Source organism: Excalfactoria chinensis, chromosome 1 (genome assembly GCF_039878825.1).
Source record: "Excalfactoria chinensis isolate bCotChi1 chromosome 1, bCotChi1.hap2, whole genome shotgun sequence".
NCBI classification, from domain to species: domain Eukaryota; kingdom Metazoa; phylum Chordata; class Aves; order Galliformes; family Phasianidae; genus Excalfactoria; species Excalfactoria chinensis.
In genome coordinates, this window is record NC_092825.1 from 50569312 (window position 1) to 50586033 (window position 16722).

General features: G+C 43.9%; 1 protein-coding gene across 4 annotated transcripts in view; it reads right to left on the reverse strand.

Annotated features, from left to right (window-relative positions):
- Positions 1 to 2826: 2826 nt before the first annotated feature.
- ABTB3 (ankyrin repeat and BTB domain containing 3) overlaps positions 2827 to 16722 on the reverse strand; it is a 175155-nt gene continuing 161259 nt past the window's right edge. For all 4 annotated transcript variants that reach the window (XM_072328589.1, XM_072328580.1, XM_072328572.1 and 1 more), the window contains one exon: positions 2827 to 16269. In XM_072328589.1, the coding sequence (XP_072184690.1) occupies positions 16060 to 16269 (210 nt within the window). In that variant the 3' untranslated portion in view covers positions 2827 to 16059. The remainder of the gene's footprint in view (positions 16270 to 16722) is intronic.

Below are 16722 nucleotides of genomic sequence, written 5' to 3' on the forward strand. Positions count from 1 at the left end.
GCTTTCCAGGAGTGATTTAAGTCCAGTGTCCAAGAATGTTCAAAGGTCTTGGAATGTCTTGAATTGTGAAACTTCCAGAGACACCGTAAGCATTTCTAATATGACAGCTGGAAGGTACTACGAGGCCATGAAATGGTGTTTTCTTGCAGGCTGAGAGCAATAAAACAAAGGGAATTTTCTATGTTTTGAGAATCTATGCTGTAGGCTGTGGTTCAGCTGACCTCTTCAGATGAGAAGAGGGTAAAGGGACCGATACACTAAGCATGCCACCTCATTCAGGAAAAAAATCTCTTTTCTCAAATGAGCTGCAAAATACGTGTTGCAGTCCCAGGTATGATGAACAGCTAAAAGCAAAGTCTCAACATCAAGAAATGCTCTAACTTGAGACAGACATAAAGAACTACTTACAAGTGGCTTTGAAACACCAAGGGTAGCCACAAAAGTCCTCAAGGTTACCTTTTGATTCTCTATTTGCATTCCCTGGGTGTTTCCGTGAGTTAAAGAGCATGAATTTGGAGGAAACCAAAGGAAGATCAGATCTCAGTAGGGCAGCGTCTTGTCAGGGGAGACAAGTACACTGCTTGCACATGGCAGCATAGCCTGGAGGGAAAAACTCTTGAAGTGATAGCTAGGCGTAAAGTTTTCAGGTAGTTGAAACAGAGCTGCTCTGTTGGGCTTGTGGGTTTTTTTTCATTCACCATCTCCTCAAAGAGTTGTCTGGGAGATCACCAACCTCCTCATATTAGATGATAAAGCATTCTTAGTGCAAGCTTTATTCTCCCAAATCTTAGATTTGCTTACCTTTATGAAGTAAACTGGTTCCGTTCCTTATCAGTTAACTAATGTCTAGCAATAAGTATGATCTCAGTGTGAGCCAGATACATATAGAAGACATTAAAAGCTTATTGGAACAGTGAGTATTTTATATGAGAAGGATTGCTTATGGAGCATCTGTTTTCCCAAATTGTGTGCTGAGAGTTTAGAGGTAAGAATCCCGTAATCCCAGCAATAACTGCTGTAAGATACTGCTGGAGTCATCATGAAGAGAGAAATGCAGTCAGTGCTCCCTCAGCAAGCTCGGGGTAGGCATGCAGGCTGTGGAGAACAGTCATGTTTGCCATCCAGTTGAGGACAATGGTAGAAATCCAGTAGGGAGGAAAAGATGCGTGTGGGAGAGGAAGAACCGAGAAGTAGAGGAAGGTGTACACAGCCAAGGCATGCTATTCTTGAGCAACTCACAGAGAATGAGGAATTCTGAAAATAAGGATAGAAGGATACAACGTGCTAAGGATTCATTAGTAAATGAAAGTCAGCAAAACTATGGGTATGGGAAAACCCAACTGGCAGTGCTCCAAGTGCTGAGGCTCTGCCGAGTTTTGCAAGTTTTACTCTATAATTGTTCTCTTAGACCGTGGGGAGCAGGGCCTGCATGTCTTTGTTTCAGTGTACATGTGAGTGAGCACTTGGCAAGGAAGGGGCACATGTGAGCATGTCCAGATGTCACATCTCCACAGGCAGATGCTCCTGTGAGCACACAGACTCCCACCTCTCCAGCTGTGCTGCACCTTGGCAGCAATGGCACATATGGGACAAGCGTTTGTCTCTGTGGTTGAACACCCTACTTCGGCATCTAAGTACATGTCATTACTGGTTGCTTCAAATACCCATGCTTTCAGAAAGAGATCCCAGCTCCTTCACAAACCTCTGGGCTTGTAGAGCAGGTGGGCTAAGAAGCTCTAGAGAGGCAGTGGGGCTGTGCTATGTACGGCAGCTTCCTGAGCTCCACTGTGTTCATGGACATGGTTTGTCTTGCAGGCCTAGATCTTCGTAACAAAGCTCAGATAGCCAGCCCAAACTTGTATTCTGTAACATCTCCCTTGAAGCATGCATTAGAAAAAATGAAAGTCATTGCAAAAGCTTTCACTGAAGTATAAAGCTCTGTTGACACGGAAATGTTTGGCTGATACTGTTACACACCTAGAAATATGCCTGTACAAGCCACTGTGCAGACTTTTAGGACCGTGTTGTCTGAGTAGTTCAGATGTTACAGTCTGAATGATCTAATTTAAACTACTTAAACTGAGACAGATAGCGAGCTTTTTATTTATTTGTTTATCTATTTATTTATTTTGAAGTTACACAGAGGCCTTTACTGCTGATGCCACTTGTAGGCCTCCAGCAGTCACTTCAGACAGCGGTCTCTTGTTTGGACTACACCTGAAGCTCCTCTCGGGTAAGCCCCAGTATTCAGTTCTTTGCTATGAGAGTGGTGAGGTGTTGGAACAGGCTGCCCAGAGAGGTTGTGGATGCCCATCCCTGGAGGTGTTCAAGGACACTTTGGATGGGGCCCTGGGCAGCCTGCTCTAGTATTAAATGTGGAAATTGGTGGCAGGTGGGTTGGAGATTAGTGATCCTTGAGGTCCCTTTCAACTCCAGCCATTCTGTGATTCTGTGATGTAGCATCGGTGGTCTAAGACATTGCTGCCTACTTCTGCCTTGTAGAGGTGGAAACGTGGCTGTGGGCAAGACAGTCCTAAACCTCAATCAGTTCTGTGAGTGCTTGCCAAAGCCCTCCGCTTCTATGAGTTATGATTGCCCACAAACAAGAGGGGTATAGCCTCTGTCACTTCTTCACAAGCACTGCGGCCATGCTAACAGAAGTGAGTGGGAGCACCAAATCTTCCAGATGGGAAACACTGAACACAGGCGGTTTCTGGGAGGGAGATGTTTCCTTGGGGGAGCCCCGTTCTGCTGTCTGAAGCACATGGAGAAACACCTGAGCAGGAGAAGGAACAACAAAAACACTCACAGAAGCCATCGCCTCGGCTAGAAAACAATGGGATTTTTATTGAACAGAGATGGCTCATTATCACACTCCAGAGAATTCCACCTGCTGCTCAGCAATATTTGTTGCCATCTGATAATAACCTATGGGGGTAGCTGTATAAAATAGGAATAAAATACCAAATCGCTATATTCATTAATAAGTTTGCCTTCCAAATACAGAACCATGTGTAATTTAAAGTCTAAAAATAGACTACAGTTGTTAGCGTTTAAACCAAACCTTTATGATAACAAATATACAAAAAGGCAGTCAATATATTAAACATTTAAATCAACAGCATACATTTCTCAGAGGTAAACACTGAGCAGACAAAGCCACCGGTGACGTTCAGAAGGCAGGTAGAAGTTTTAAGGTCAAGCTCCAAATGCTGTTGCTTTCCTAAAGCCGTGGTGGTATTACACTTTTATCTAGCCCCTACACTGAAAACTACGTAGCACGGACATTTGAAACTATTATAACATTTGCTATCCAACAGGAAATTGGAAGTTTCTTTGTTCCTCGTTGTACCTCACTGTATGTATATTAAAGCACCTGCAGAGGCAGAGGGCAGTAGGAATTAAGCACTTTGCTTTGCTAGACTGGGGTTTTACTTCTGTTAAAGGTGAGGGCAACAGCATCCTCCTGCTGACACAAACTCCAGCACTGACAAAAGAGAAGTCTTGGCCTGACAGACAGGCCTTGCGAATAATCAGCCTTGCAACAGCCATGAACAGCATGGGATTTGCATACCTGCCTATTTACTGTAAGTCTGTACTATATCTACTGCACAGAGAAGTCTCCTTCGGTAGTTGATCTAATGCCTGAGTTTGAAAGCTCGGGATGCATACATACGCTCAAAAATAATGTGACAAATTTACTATCAATAAAAACATGTTTTAATGCCAACAACTAATAAAAGTTCATATTGCAATACTGCTCACAACATAAATGTACAATTTGCACAAAACATTGCTCTTCAACATGAATATTTTGCAAGCTACAATATATATATATAATATGTATAACTTCTTTTCTTAAAGAATTATATGCTGGAGTGCATGCAAAGAATTTCAAAGCAGTAACACAACAGGAGCAATCACTTGTTTACAGGTTACTGAAACCATTCAATACAGAAACACCGGGATATTAGATAGACAGACAGACAGATAGGTAGATGTATGTACACACTGCTTTTTTGTGGACATTCCTTTCCGTGCTACACAAGCAGTGTGAGTTCCATACAAGCCCAGGTCTCTACAAAAGACTGATTCAAACAGGGCTCTGAATGTTCTCCACACCATAAATCACTTCTGCTGGAGCTGATGGCAAAGGAAGCACTTGTCCTTTAGCCAGGAGCGAAGGCAAGCAATCTTCTCCATAGCCATAGCCTGTTCCGATCCTACTCCTACGTTCACAAGCAGTGAGTGGTGAGCATCTATCCATCCTGTGTTTTGGCTGGTTCCAAGCAGTCTCCTGCAGCCTTTACAATTGGAAACCCAAGAAGGGAGAACTTGGATCTCCTAAACAGCGGTGCACAGCACTGCCCCTGTTCTAGTCAGGTATGTACAAGGAATGATACGTCTCCTCTGGTTAAAAATTTACATAGAATATATACAAATAAAGCTATTCTATCAAGGTGCAAGTTCAGTATTCTCTGGTGTGTTCTAGTGAAGATTTCTTACAAACCTTTATACAAACTCATCAGAAGAGTTTACACAAAGTTGACACTCTGTCATTGCTTGCTACGTAGGCTTTGTTCTGCAGGCTTTGGAATGGAAACTCCCCTTACTTTCCCTTGGAGTTCTCCCTATGCACAAGTCTGCAGTTGGTAGACTACAGTCACATCTAATATATATTTTTTGTCCTCAGTACATTTTAGACAGGATGAATTGGCTGCATGTGTTGTTGGTTTTTTTTCTCCAGGAAGTCATTAATCTCTATGAAATGAGGCAGGATGGAAATGAAGCAACTGGACATCACAGGAGTTGCAGTTCACGTGCCCAGTTCAGCTCTCCTTGCTTTGGATGGGACTATTTGTAGCGTGTGAAGCTACGCAGTTTGGCCCCAAGGGCATGTTTTTAAGTCCTTGGCACTATTTTACACCAAGCCGATGGCAGGCAATGCCCTCAAAGAAACGTTTAAAAAATACTAATAACAAAGAAAGTAAAATGTAATTGACTGCACACAAAGCAGTAAGCATCAGACTGATCCACTAAGCAGATGGATACGGAATGCCAATTGTCTGAAATTAGAATGGTTGATGTTTACTCAGGCAGGTCTCAATTTGTAAAAATCTTTCCCACCGTACAAAGGCCTCGATCTGCACCATGTAAATATAAGATGCTTCTAATCAAGTCACTGGAAATGCAAAGATCATGATCAATGAGCACAAGGAAAGCCTACCCTCTCCCATTTCTGTTCAGCAGAAACCTCAAAGCTGTGCAGCTAACGAGTGTAACTGAAGTACACGCCTGTGATCCCTGCTGAAGTAGGGCTGTTCTGTGGCAGCAGGATTTGGCCTTCAGTCTTCATGGTGTACCAAGCACAACTGTGTAGGTGACTGGGTGGGAAATTCTATCCACCAGCACATTCAAAAGCCTTGCAACCTTGCTGTATTCCCACTGACTTCATGAGAGAGTTTGCCAAGTGTGCGTTCAGCACCGCTGGAGGTAAGCTTTTCAAAGATCTTCTCCTAACACCATCTCCCTCCATTTTGTGGCTCAATTTTAACAAGACATTCAAAGCAGAGGCTTTGCACATGTACTCTGAAGCTACAGGGAGCATTTTACACTAGAAGCAAAGATCTGATTAGTTTTTCTCTTTTCTTTTTTTTTTCCATAGTAATACAATAACAAAAAAGAACTTGCTACTTTCATCCGCCTTCCTGCAGTTGTGCAGCATTAACCAAATGACATTCGGCAATGACAAATGAATCTTAATCTCATTGGAGATTTTAAAAGGATTAGCATCAGACCAAATGGGGTTTAAAAGAACATGAGGTGGACAAAAACACTCCTTCGGAGTTTTTCCAACATTTATGCTGAAGACCATATTACGTGATAGACCGTGTAAAGCTTTCTGATCCAGCTGACTGAATGCATTACGCTCAAGGGACAAACACGTTTGTATTAGAATAAAAATAATAATAATAAAAAAAATCAAGAGAAATATAACAATAAAAACAATTTAAAGCAACGCTGAAGTTGTGGACATGGCGGACAAAACTATTCCAAGTTACGGCTGAGCTCCTCTGTTTTTCCACATTTCCTCCTGCCTTGTTTCCAAGTGCCCTACGTTTTCAGTGGAACAGTTTGCTCAGGAGCATCAGTGGTGCCAAGCAGGGGATTTTCAGAAGCATCCAGCAGACTTCAGAGACTGACATCTTTGAATGAGCTACAGATGTCTGTCTGTCTTTTTGCGGTGAAATGTTTGGTTCCAGGAACATTTTTCTTAGCTAAAGTCTTGGTCTACTGACAAACATCTGCCATCTGACTTCTACCCTCTCTGACTCTGTGGCGTTTTGGAAGTTGAACATGCAGAAAAGGATACGGAAAGGGAAGGAGAGTTTCACCTGTGCTGTTAGTTGTAGATGACCTCAGGCACGTCTGTGAAGCCACAAGCCAGTGATCAAGCTGCATTTGTGGGCTGGAGGACAGTAGCTTTTTGTTGGCAGTTACTGTTGGGTTGTGTGATCTTTCATTTGTTTCTCAACAGAAAGTGAAGAGAAACCTTCCCATAAAACCCCAACAATGGCTGGCAGCAAACAAAACTACTCTGCTGAGATTAAAAGGAAAAGAAACACCACAAAACCCAACAACACTCATAACAATCATAACAAATGCAAAGCAATCATAACCATTCCTGGTTTTTATATTACACAAATTAAGAGTCTTCCCAGCAGCTGTATATAAAAAATAATAATAAATAAACCAAGATTCACTTGATGGTTCTGAACCATTCCAGAAGCCGTCTTATTTCTAGCACATCCGTTCCTCTGGCTTTCATCTTTCTCTTCTATCTTTAACATCAAAGACATCTCAGAGGCAAGTGGGAGTGGATGTGAGGAGGGATGAAGGAAGCAAAGAGTTGTCACAGGGATGGTGCTAGCTCTTCTGTCTTTTCAGGATGGTTGCACCAGGATTTTCCCACTCAGTTGTTGTTTTCAATGGTAAACAGAAAGACACAAAACCAGTCCTTCAGAATTGGATGATGGAGGAAGGACCTCTTCCTCATTTAAGGATCTAATTACGGGTATGTATTTGGCTTGGGAAGCATGAGATGCAAGAAGACTTCAAAGGTGACACAGTATGAAAGAGATGGAAAACAGACCTAATCCACAGACTAAAAAAAAAGTCAATGAAAAGACTTCCAGCAATTTTAATGGGGCAAATTTCATCACGCTTTCATGTTTGGTTTGTGAATGAGGTTATAGTAGAATCTTAACTTGCATTTTCCCTAGAACATTCATATATCCTTCATTTAACATGTAAATTACTTTCTGAACCTTGTATCAAATATTTATAAATGCTAAACAAGGTAAAATGTGAAACCCTTTTGGGAAAGTGGAGTGGAGGGAGGTTTAGCCGCACTAATGGATATTGCATTAATGCTTAGCATCAAGGAAGCCTGACTGCCATTAACAAGAAATCTCATTACAAATATGATTTCACGCCTCATAACATATCCTGTGGATCTATTTACTGTCCATCTCTCTCTCTCCTGAACATACAAGCACATGAAGATAACTATGGATGAAATGTCCAAAATATATTTCATATCCTTAACCCTTTTTTTCCCCACACAGCAATAAATGAATTAGGATCGCAGCAGAAAATTCACAGCTTGGACAATATAGAACAAATTCGTTTACACTACCACAGGAAGTGTGGGATAGATGAGTCAACAGTGGGGTAGATTCAGAACTGGCTGATTGGAATTGCTCAGAGGGTTATGGCCAGTGGTGCAGAGTCTAGCTGCAGGTCTGTAGCTAGCAGTGTTCCCATAGGGCTGATACAGAGTATGTTCTTGTTCAACATCTTCATCAATGACCTGGACAGCGCACCCTCAGCAAGTCTGATTCTGAAACGAAGCTGGGAGGAGTGGCTGACACAGTAGTAGGCTGTGCTACCATTCAGCAAGAGCTGGACAGGATGGAGAGATGAGCAGAGAAGAACCTGATGAGGTTCAACAAGAGCAAGTGTAGAGTCCTACACCTGGGGAGGAATAACCACATACATCAGTACAGGTGAGGGGCTGACCTGCAGGAAAGGAGCTCTGTGGAGAAGGACCTGGGTATCCTGGTGGGCAACAGGTTGGCCATGAGCCAGCAGTGTGCCCTTGTGGCCCAGAAGGCCAGTGGGATCCTGGGGTGCATTGCTAAGACTGTGGCCAGCAGGTCAAGGGAGGTGATCATCCACTCTGCTCTGCCCTGCTGAGGCCACATCTGGAGTGTTGTGTCCAGGCCTGGGCTCCCCAGTTCACAAAAGAGATCTAGAGAGCCCAGCAAAGAGCCACCAAGGTGATGAGGAGCTTGGAGCCCTGGGACTGTTCAGCTTTGATAGGAGAAGGCTGAGAGGGGATATTAGCAATGCTTATAAATATCTAATGGAGGGGAGTCAAGTGGATGGCCAGGCTCTTTTCACCACTGCCCAGTGACAGAACAAGAGGCAATGGGCAAAAATTGGAATATAGGAAGTTCTATACAAACATGAGGAAGAACCTTCAAACTTTGAGGGTGACAAAGCACTGGAACGGGCTGCCCAGAGAGGCTGTGGAGTCTCCTTCTCTGGAGATATTCAAAACCCACCTGGATGTTTTCTTGTGTAATCTACTGTCTGTAAAGAACCAACTTTTAGCAGGGGTTAGATTTCCAACCCCTATGATTCCGTCATTCTGCACGACTCAATGGATAGCCATGAATTCACATCTCAAAGAAGACTGAGCACTTTACCATGTCGCCATGGATCATATCAGTCACTGATGCAATAATCAAAAGCCAGAGATAGTTTCCAAAGCTACTGAACCAACTCTACCAAGCTTCTTTATTGGTAGTTTACCCAGATTTGATCGGGTCAAGAAAGATGCCTGATCGGGTGAACACTGACAGTAGGGAAGTAGCTTGCACTGTGAGGAGGCCTTGGGGACTTCCCACCACTCCTACCTCCTGCCACTTCAGCCCACAGACGTGCTGTGGGCTCTCCAAAAGCCACAAAGCACAGTGAACCAGACTTCTGAAAGTCTCATTTGAAAGCAACTCACGCAGTACACCACAAGGCAGTCAATTTGTCCACTGCTGGGAAGGGGAAAGGGCAAGGCGGTTTGGCTTGAACCTGCAGCTTGAACAAGTCCAGATGTTTTGAATCTCAGTAATCCATCCCTGCCAAAATATCAGAGGTGTGAAGGCTGTGACCTTCATTAATTGAAATGACCTCCTAACGGACTGGCTTTTCTAATGTGTCCGTCTTTTTGTTTTCTTTTTTCCCCTCCCCTCCCCCCCCTTTTTTTTTGTCTGAGCATCTCCATTTTCGAATGTAGCTTATTTTAAACCATGAATGATTTCTGATTGGCTATTTCAGGGAGTTTTTCTCCCTTCCTTTGTTTGCTACAGAAAGGCAGTAAGAAAGAAGATTGCTTCTCGCTGCGCCAGGCAAAGCCGGGTAATGGAAGTTTTAATGAAAACACAGCAGCAGAGATGATGGGAAGTGGGAAGACCAAAGTTAACCACACGCGAAAGAGTGCAGGCAAATTCACTCCTGCAGCTGCAGCAGTGGAGATATTTATAAGGCCAAAAAAACAAACCACCAAGCAATACCAATTGCTAGAGCTCCACAGCCTCATCTGAGCAGTGTGACTGAGTAAACGCTGAGCACTGAAAAGACCAGAGCCAAAGCTGTTGGCTGAGAATACTCGGTGAGGGATTGGAGATGGGGCTGCTTTCCCCTCTCCTCCCGTCCTCTGCTTTCCTCTCCCCTTTGACTGCATGGAAATTCTGAGCTTGGAAACCAAATGAAGCAGGACAGAGAGATCTCCATACCTTGAAAACTCAAGGCAAAGACCAGGGGTTAGGCATTTAAATTCTTGGACCCCATCCTTTTCCCTTACTGAGACCTTTTCATTAGCATGCCATCCAACCCAGACAGAAACCTGCGCCTGCTCTAAGCACACCTACTCACACAGCACCATCACCTGCACAGGACGAGAGGTCAAAAAATAAACCTATGAGCCCAAAGAAGTAAGAAAAATGCCTCCCAAAGGAAAACAAACACTCAAACTGCTGTTCCAGCACTTCACGTACAATCGGGTGGACAGATGAAGACAACTAAGCAGCACAGCCCACAAAGCTGCAAGATGTTCATAGAAAATACCATCGAGTCATTGCAACCCCTCCTGCAAGTTTTTGCCATGTTTCCCAGCTGTTTCAATGACAAGCAACCCCCGCAAAGCACAGAAACCAATCAAGGCTACACCAACCTGAGGAAAACAGGAGCTGCCACATTTAGAACCCTCTGTATGAAACAGTGCAAGATAATCCAGGCCATCCATGGCTGATCCACACAAGAAGTCTCAAACCAACCCAAAAGCATGACAGTTTAAAGGCAACAACAAAATCCAGTTTCTCCCGCTGCAAAGCTTACTCCTCCAGCTTTTAAGCTCACTGGAGACAGCTGACAAATGCTTCTTATCTTCAGCACATTTCCAGGTTTTCCTTCAGCTTTGGGCACTGTATTCATAGTGCTTTCAGCAGTGGTCTCACAGCTCATCGGCTCTCAGCCCAAGACTCAGCTTCACTACTTTTTGCCCTTGGAGGGCAGTTAGAGGCTGTAGGTCAGGTGTGAGTCTATTGAAACGAGGGAACTAGCTCAGAGCTGGCAGCCCACTTGAGCCCACTGAAGACAATGAAACTCGCCTCATAATAGGATGTTAACAAATTAGCAGCGTTTGTTATGTGTGGAAGACATGACTGGAAGTGCTAGGAGTTAGAGATACAGAAGTGCTTATAGGCAAGCATCTAAAATTAGCGGTGTTCCATCGATGGGGTTTCAGATATTATTTGACTGCTGTTTCAAAGCGAACTTCCTGAAAGCTGGTTTATTAAATATTAGGACAAATCCCAAGCAGACTCTTTAATGCTTATGTATCTCAACAGACCTACATCTCTGGGCTAGGGGATGAAAGCAACGTCAGGCACTTCATTTCTGCAAAGCGCCTGCTTCCTCACATGAAAGACGCTTTGTCAAACAAACAAACTTCAAGTCTTTGACTTCAGGTAACTGCTGTTCATCAAAAGAAGAAATCATCCACTGACTTCAGAGCAGCCCTAGTGAATGCGGGCTTCAGGATGTCACCTTTCTGGAACGGTTTATAAAAGCAGAGCCAGCTCCTGAGGGGCAGCAAATACCCGCAGCTGACTTCCAGGAGCTTTGCAGGACCTCTGCTGCTTCTGGGACTTAGCCCATGGACAACGGGATTAGGAACAGCCTTTTTGATAAGATGGCTGAGTCTTGCCTTGAGGATGTAGATATGTGAGCTCCAACACCTCTATTTCTTTTGAATGTTAAAAAGATAAAAGCCCTTAAATAGCATTCCGCACACCTGAGTCCCCGTAGGCTTAGAGGCAATCTGCAATAGCAGAACCTCCCTCTGACATGGGGAGGGTCTGGGATGAAGAAGAGGTTCCCATTCTTTCTTCTCCCCATACTGACTTACTGCAGCACAAAACGAGGACTTTTTTTCCTTTCAGTTTTCACAAGGCAGCCCAGCGTGTCCCCCAAAGCCTCCAGCAGATCACGCTGCACACATACACCACTGGGTATGGAGCTGGTGGCCAGTGGCTATGCAGTATAGGAAGCTCAGTGTCAAAAGCAGCACGCGGATGTTCAGCAAGCAGCTCTCACTGCGCCAATAGCAGACTGGCTACTAAGCTCCCACACCTCTTTAAGAATGTTTCCTCTGTCTTTTAACAGGCGTTTGCACAAATCTACACAGAAACTGAGTCCAGGCAGGCAAAGCTTTAGCTGGGAAAAAGTCTTTGTCGTTACAAAGCTGGCCCTGCTCCAGGATGGAGAGCATCTGGCCGCCAGCTGTGCTAAGAGGACAGCGGGCTTAAGGAACAGAGCAGGGAAAAAATGAGAATGGAGCAGACAGTGCTGAAATCTGTACCAAAAAGAATATCATCTCTCTGATGTCCAAAACCTTTGCCCTCATACATTCCCTGTCCTCTTCCCAGCTCTGAAGCTTACTCTTGGGAAATAGCCCATTCGGGAGTACGCAGCTAACATCTCTGGGCTTGGGAAGGGATCCAGCGGGGCTCCAGAGTAACAGACTGGGAAGTCTGGAAACTGGCAGCACGCGAGGCAAAGCGAGGAAGTTCTGGAAGCAAAAGGAGGACCTTGTGGAGAGGGAGAAGGAGAGATGTGCAGTGAGGCAGGGGCAGGATGCCTGCAAGGCTTGAAAAATACAGCGTGGGGCTTGTATAAAAAAGGCACACGGAAAGAACCAAAACAGCCCTTCGCCGCCTGTAGGCTGGGAAATTATTATTAAAAAAGGAAAAAATCTCAAGTTTTTCTAAGGATTTTGTATTTTTTTTTTCCCCCCACTTTACCTAGAGAGGCTGGAGAAGATTCGAGGCCACATTTTCTCCTCCAGATTTGGAAATCATAGCAACTTGGGCAAAGACTAAAGAAGCAGAAGGCTATTTATTTTCTAAAGTGATAGTACCATCTCTCTAAGAATTCCTAATAAAACTCTGCTGGAAAGAGCCGTATCTGATAGGGATGGTGGTCACAGGCACCTGCTGCAACTCACACTGCTTGTTAGGTTACATTTACAATAGAGCCCTTCACCCAGCCCCAGATTAATGGGGTGGAGAATCCATGCATGAAGCCACATAGCACAAAAGAGGGAGATTATGAGGCCAGGAGATGGGATCAGAATTGAAATTGATTTTGATGAACTGGGGAAATTGCCTCAATTAAACCAGAACAAATTTAATAAAGACAAGTTGGAAGTGTTAAAACTTTGGGAGGTGGAGGAAACAGACTGCACGCATTAAAATGGGAACTCCTGGGACTGCTGCTGTAAGTCACCCAGGAATTGTAATGCAAGGTAGGTTAGATGAGAGTCAGCCACAGGATGTAGAAAATATTCTGGGATATATTTGCTGATATGCTCTATGTAAAACTCATGAGACAGTCACTGAGCATCGTTTGTTGCTGTATAAATCCCCCACGGGAGCAGAACATTCTGGGAAGCTGGGAAGACGTGAGGGGAAAGAAAGCAACAATCAGAGGCTTAGAAAATATTACTGAAAGGCCTAAGGAAGACTTAAACTAGTGAGGGAGGTTTGATAATTCCTCTCATACGCATTGTATAAAAAGGCCGTGGATTATCCATTCTTCCTGTTGACTGAGGCTGGAAGGAAAAGTGTTTTGATTTACAGCAAAGAATTTCTGGAAGTCTATTGGGAAACCTTTCTGATGATGGGTTTGGTGGAGATGGTGGATCCTGTAACAGCTCTGAACGACAGGTTATTATAAAGGGATCTTTTGCTCCTAGTGTTTGCTACAGATCAGCAAAGCAGATCTGATGGTGACAGCAGGTGCCATGCTTTCTGTCATACCCCAGACTCACAAGCCCGCAGAGGAGCACAGGGACACAGCAACATGTGGAGCAGCAGCGCTGCACACAGACACTGCAGCGTGTGCCTGGAGATGGGCACTCTGCTGCTACAGCAAAACCTCTTACTTTCCCTTGGAGGACCCGAACACGATCACCATGCAGTACATGTACAGGTACCAAAGAACATAGTAAGCCCTTCATCTCTAAAAGAGAAAACAGTGAATATTACCACAGATATTCTCGATTCAACTTATCAGGAGAACAACTAGCACAGTTATCAGTATTCCCTTTCTGGTAAGTGCAAGGCAGGCTCCTACTCACACTCAAAACCCATCACCTTCCAGGAGCAGTTATGCACACAGGACTCTATCCCCTTACCAAACACTAAGATTATTTGAGCTGGAAACAGAGGCACGACACTTCTGGCTGCCATTATAACATCCAATACCAGACTGCCTATCCAAAGGTACACCTATGTGCTTGTTTCCCAGAAAAAGACATTCTGCCTATGGATATGTGTGTGCGCAACTCTTGATGACTTCATTGGACGCTACACATGTACCCAAGGGAAAAGATTTTAATATCATGATTATTGTCTGAAAAACTTAGCTACTTTAAAGCATGAAGCTGCAGGATGAGGTCTGCTCCTGCCTGGCTATCATTAGCACAAAGGATGGCTTTCCTTGGATGAGGAGGCACAGTGAATGACAACAAACACCCTGCGTGTTGTTGCTCCATCAGCCACAGTCATGTTTCTCCACGATCACAACATTCACAAAAAGCTGTTGTTACCTGAATGTTCATGACAACATCCTGTGTGAACATTTGCTAGGCAGGAAAACAAAAGGTCTGACTGACTGCCATGCCATGCCTCTAAGACATTAGCATCAGTGAAGACATTTCTGTACTGTCTTGCAGAAGCTGCATAGGCATTAAAAGACCGAGCACATGGGACGCTTCACACCTCGAGTCATAAAACAGCTTCCTACCATGTGGATAACTAAAACCAAAACTGTGTTCTCTGAGCATGCCCAAAACTGCCAACATGGAAGAGCACCCAACACAGATAATTCAACAGAAGAACAAGAGGCTACCATGCACCATCGGAATAAAACTTCTAGAGTCTGTGAGCTGGGCACAGTTTCTGAACAGCATGCTAGAAAATAAATTCATCAATGTCACTCTGCCACAGAAAAGGCAATAGCGTTGCTTGCATCTCGCTGCGGTCTTCTCCATGTTTTAAATCAAACGATTCATGAAAAGCATTATTTGAAGACAGAGCATCAGGAATGTTGTGGCACGTCGCAGATCTGCTTTGCTAACAACAGGCTGCAAAACAAATGAAGTTCGGACATTAAATCGCACCCCCCGTCCCACCCCACCCAAACCCTGCACTGTAGATAACCTATACGTTCTCAGGATACAGTGAGAAATCATTCTATAGTACATATTTAATTATAATTTATAAAAGTCTAGCTCGGACACAATCTCTGGTCAGTAGCAAAGTATCGACACATCACAAGAGGAAAGATCTGTTATTATCCCTTCGCTGTAACAAACAGAAATCAGCATCTCGAGAAGGTCTCTGGGGGTATCATATCACAACCAACTGCACTGAGTAAAATAATATGCTGATTTTACAAATGGAGTTTGACAAGAAGTAACATTGCATCTGTCTTGGCAAAACGAAGCACAAACAAAACATTTCACTGGTACAGTTACCATGCAAATGCATGTTGAGTTCGTCATTGTTTTAAACCCCAAATCACAAGAAGCATGCAGTTTTCCTGCCCCCCCCCCCAACTACTGTATTAGAGATAGTCTGGGTAATGTACCTCTTTGGTGTAACCATAGCCTGTCAGCCAAGATTATACCACTTTAGGAAAGAATACAAGCAAAACTCGATCATATGTGTGTTTACACAATGTACATTTTAACCGTTTAAAAAACAAAACATGTTACATAGATTCTCAAACACAGCTCTGTCGAAAATTAAACCGTAAGCTTAAGAAATAGTTTTTAAACTACAAGGCCACCCCATTATTTTTATGAACAATTTAAAAAGTTCCCACCCCTAAAAATCTGCCAGTACGTCTACTTCCTCGGTTGTAACAGTCTTACCCACTCTCTTAACACGACTGATTTTTGCTCAACGGCAACAACAGTTCTTACATTTTTTAAGTGTATGAGATAATGGACTCCGGGATAGGTATAGTTCTTAAATGTGAAACGATGGAACATTTCGCCTTAAATGTGTAATTGGTCAATTCGGGTGTTTCATGGCACCGCCGCTCAGGCAGGGGCTGCTGCTGTTCACTGATGTGAGTTCTGGCTTTTGTTGGCATCTAGCTCCACGACCACACTTTTGTGTTCAGAACTTGGGTACAACACCGATGCACCGGACGCTCTGGTAGGCCTGCTGCTCAGAAGCATACAGGAGCTATGTTTTCCATATTCCCTCATCCAAACGAGGCGGAGGCCTCAGCGCAGCACCTTTGGCCAACACGGAACTATTTGGATGTGAAGTAGAATCTATTTTGTGTGTATTCGTTTAAGCAACTGCAACAGGAGACTTAACTTGCAGGGTCTTTATTAGAGTGTTACCGTCTTCCTCAGCTTTATACAATGGAGCCCTTTGAAGAAGACAAATGAATTGACTGAATCCTTGTGGCCAACGTCCTCTGTAAGTCCTGTAGTACATTCTGACCAGACGTTTCTCCGTTCTTGTCATACAACAGCTGCTTGAAAGCTTCGTTTTCAATGAGGACCATCATATTTTTTAGGAAGTATCCTTCGCAATAGGAAGATAGTTCTGTGACTCCGAGAAACTACAAGAAGTGAAATTAGAGAAAGATAATCATTCTGATAAAACCTGGTCGGCAAGAGCAGTGCCTAAGAGCTGTACACAAACAAAAGCACAAGCTGAGCCTTTCAGACTGGCCCCGTTAACACTTACAGATACACATATTGCAGGGGCACGAGTTAATCAAACAGTATTTTATACCAATGATTCTGGTAACAAGTTCAATGTTAAGGGGCTGAAGCTGTGGTCCCTTGGAAACTGCTAGGAATTTTACCACTGAGTTTGCTAGACCCATGATTTCATTCTAGTAGCCAAGTCCTAAGCCTGTAAGTTTGGGAAGAACTGCAAGAGACCTTCAAGTTTCATGGACTCCATCCTTAGCAAGAGTGGGATTCTTGACTGCAGAAGCCTGTCATGCAAAGTAACAGCTTTGAGGGATCTCCGGAAGAGGAATGAAGGCTAACTGTGAGCAACCCTT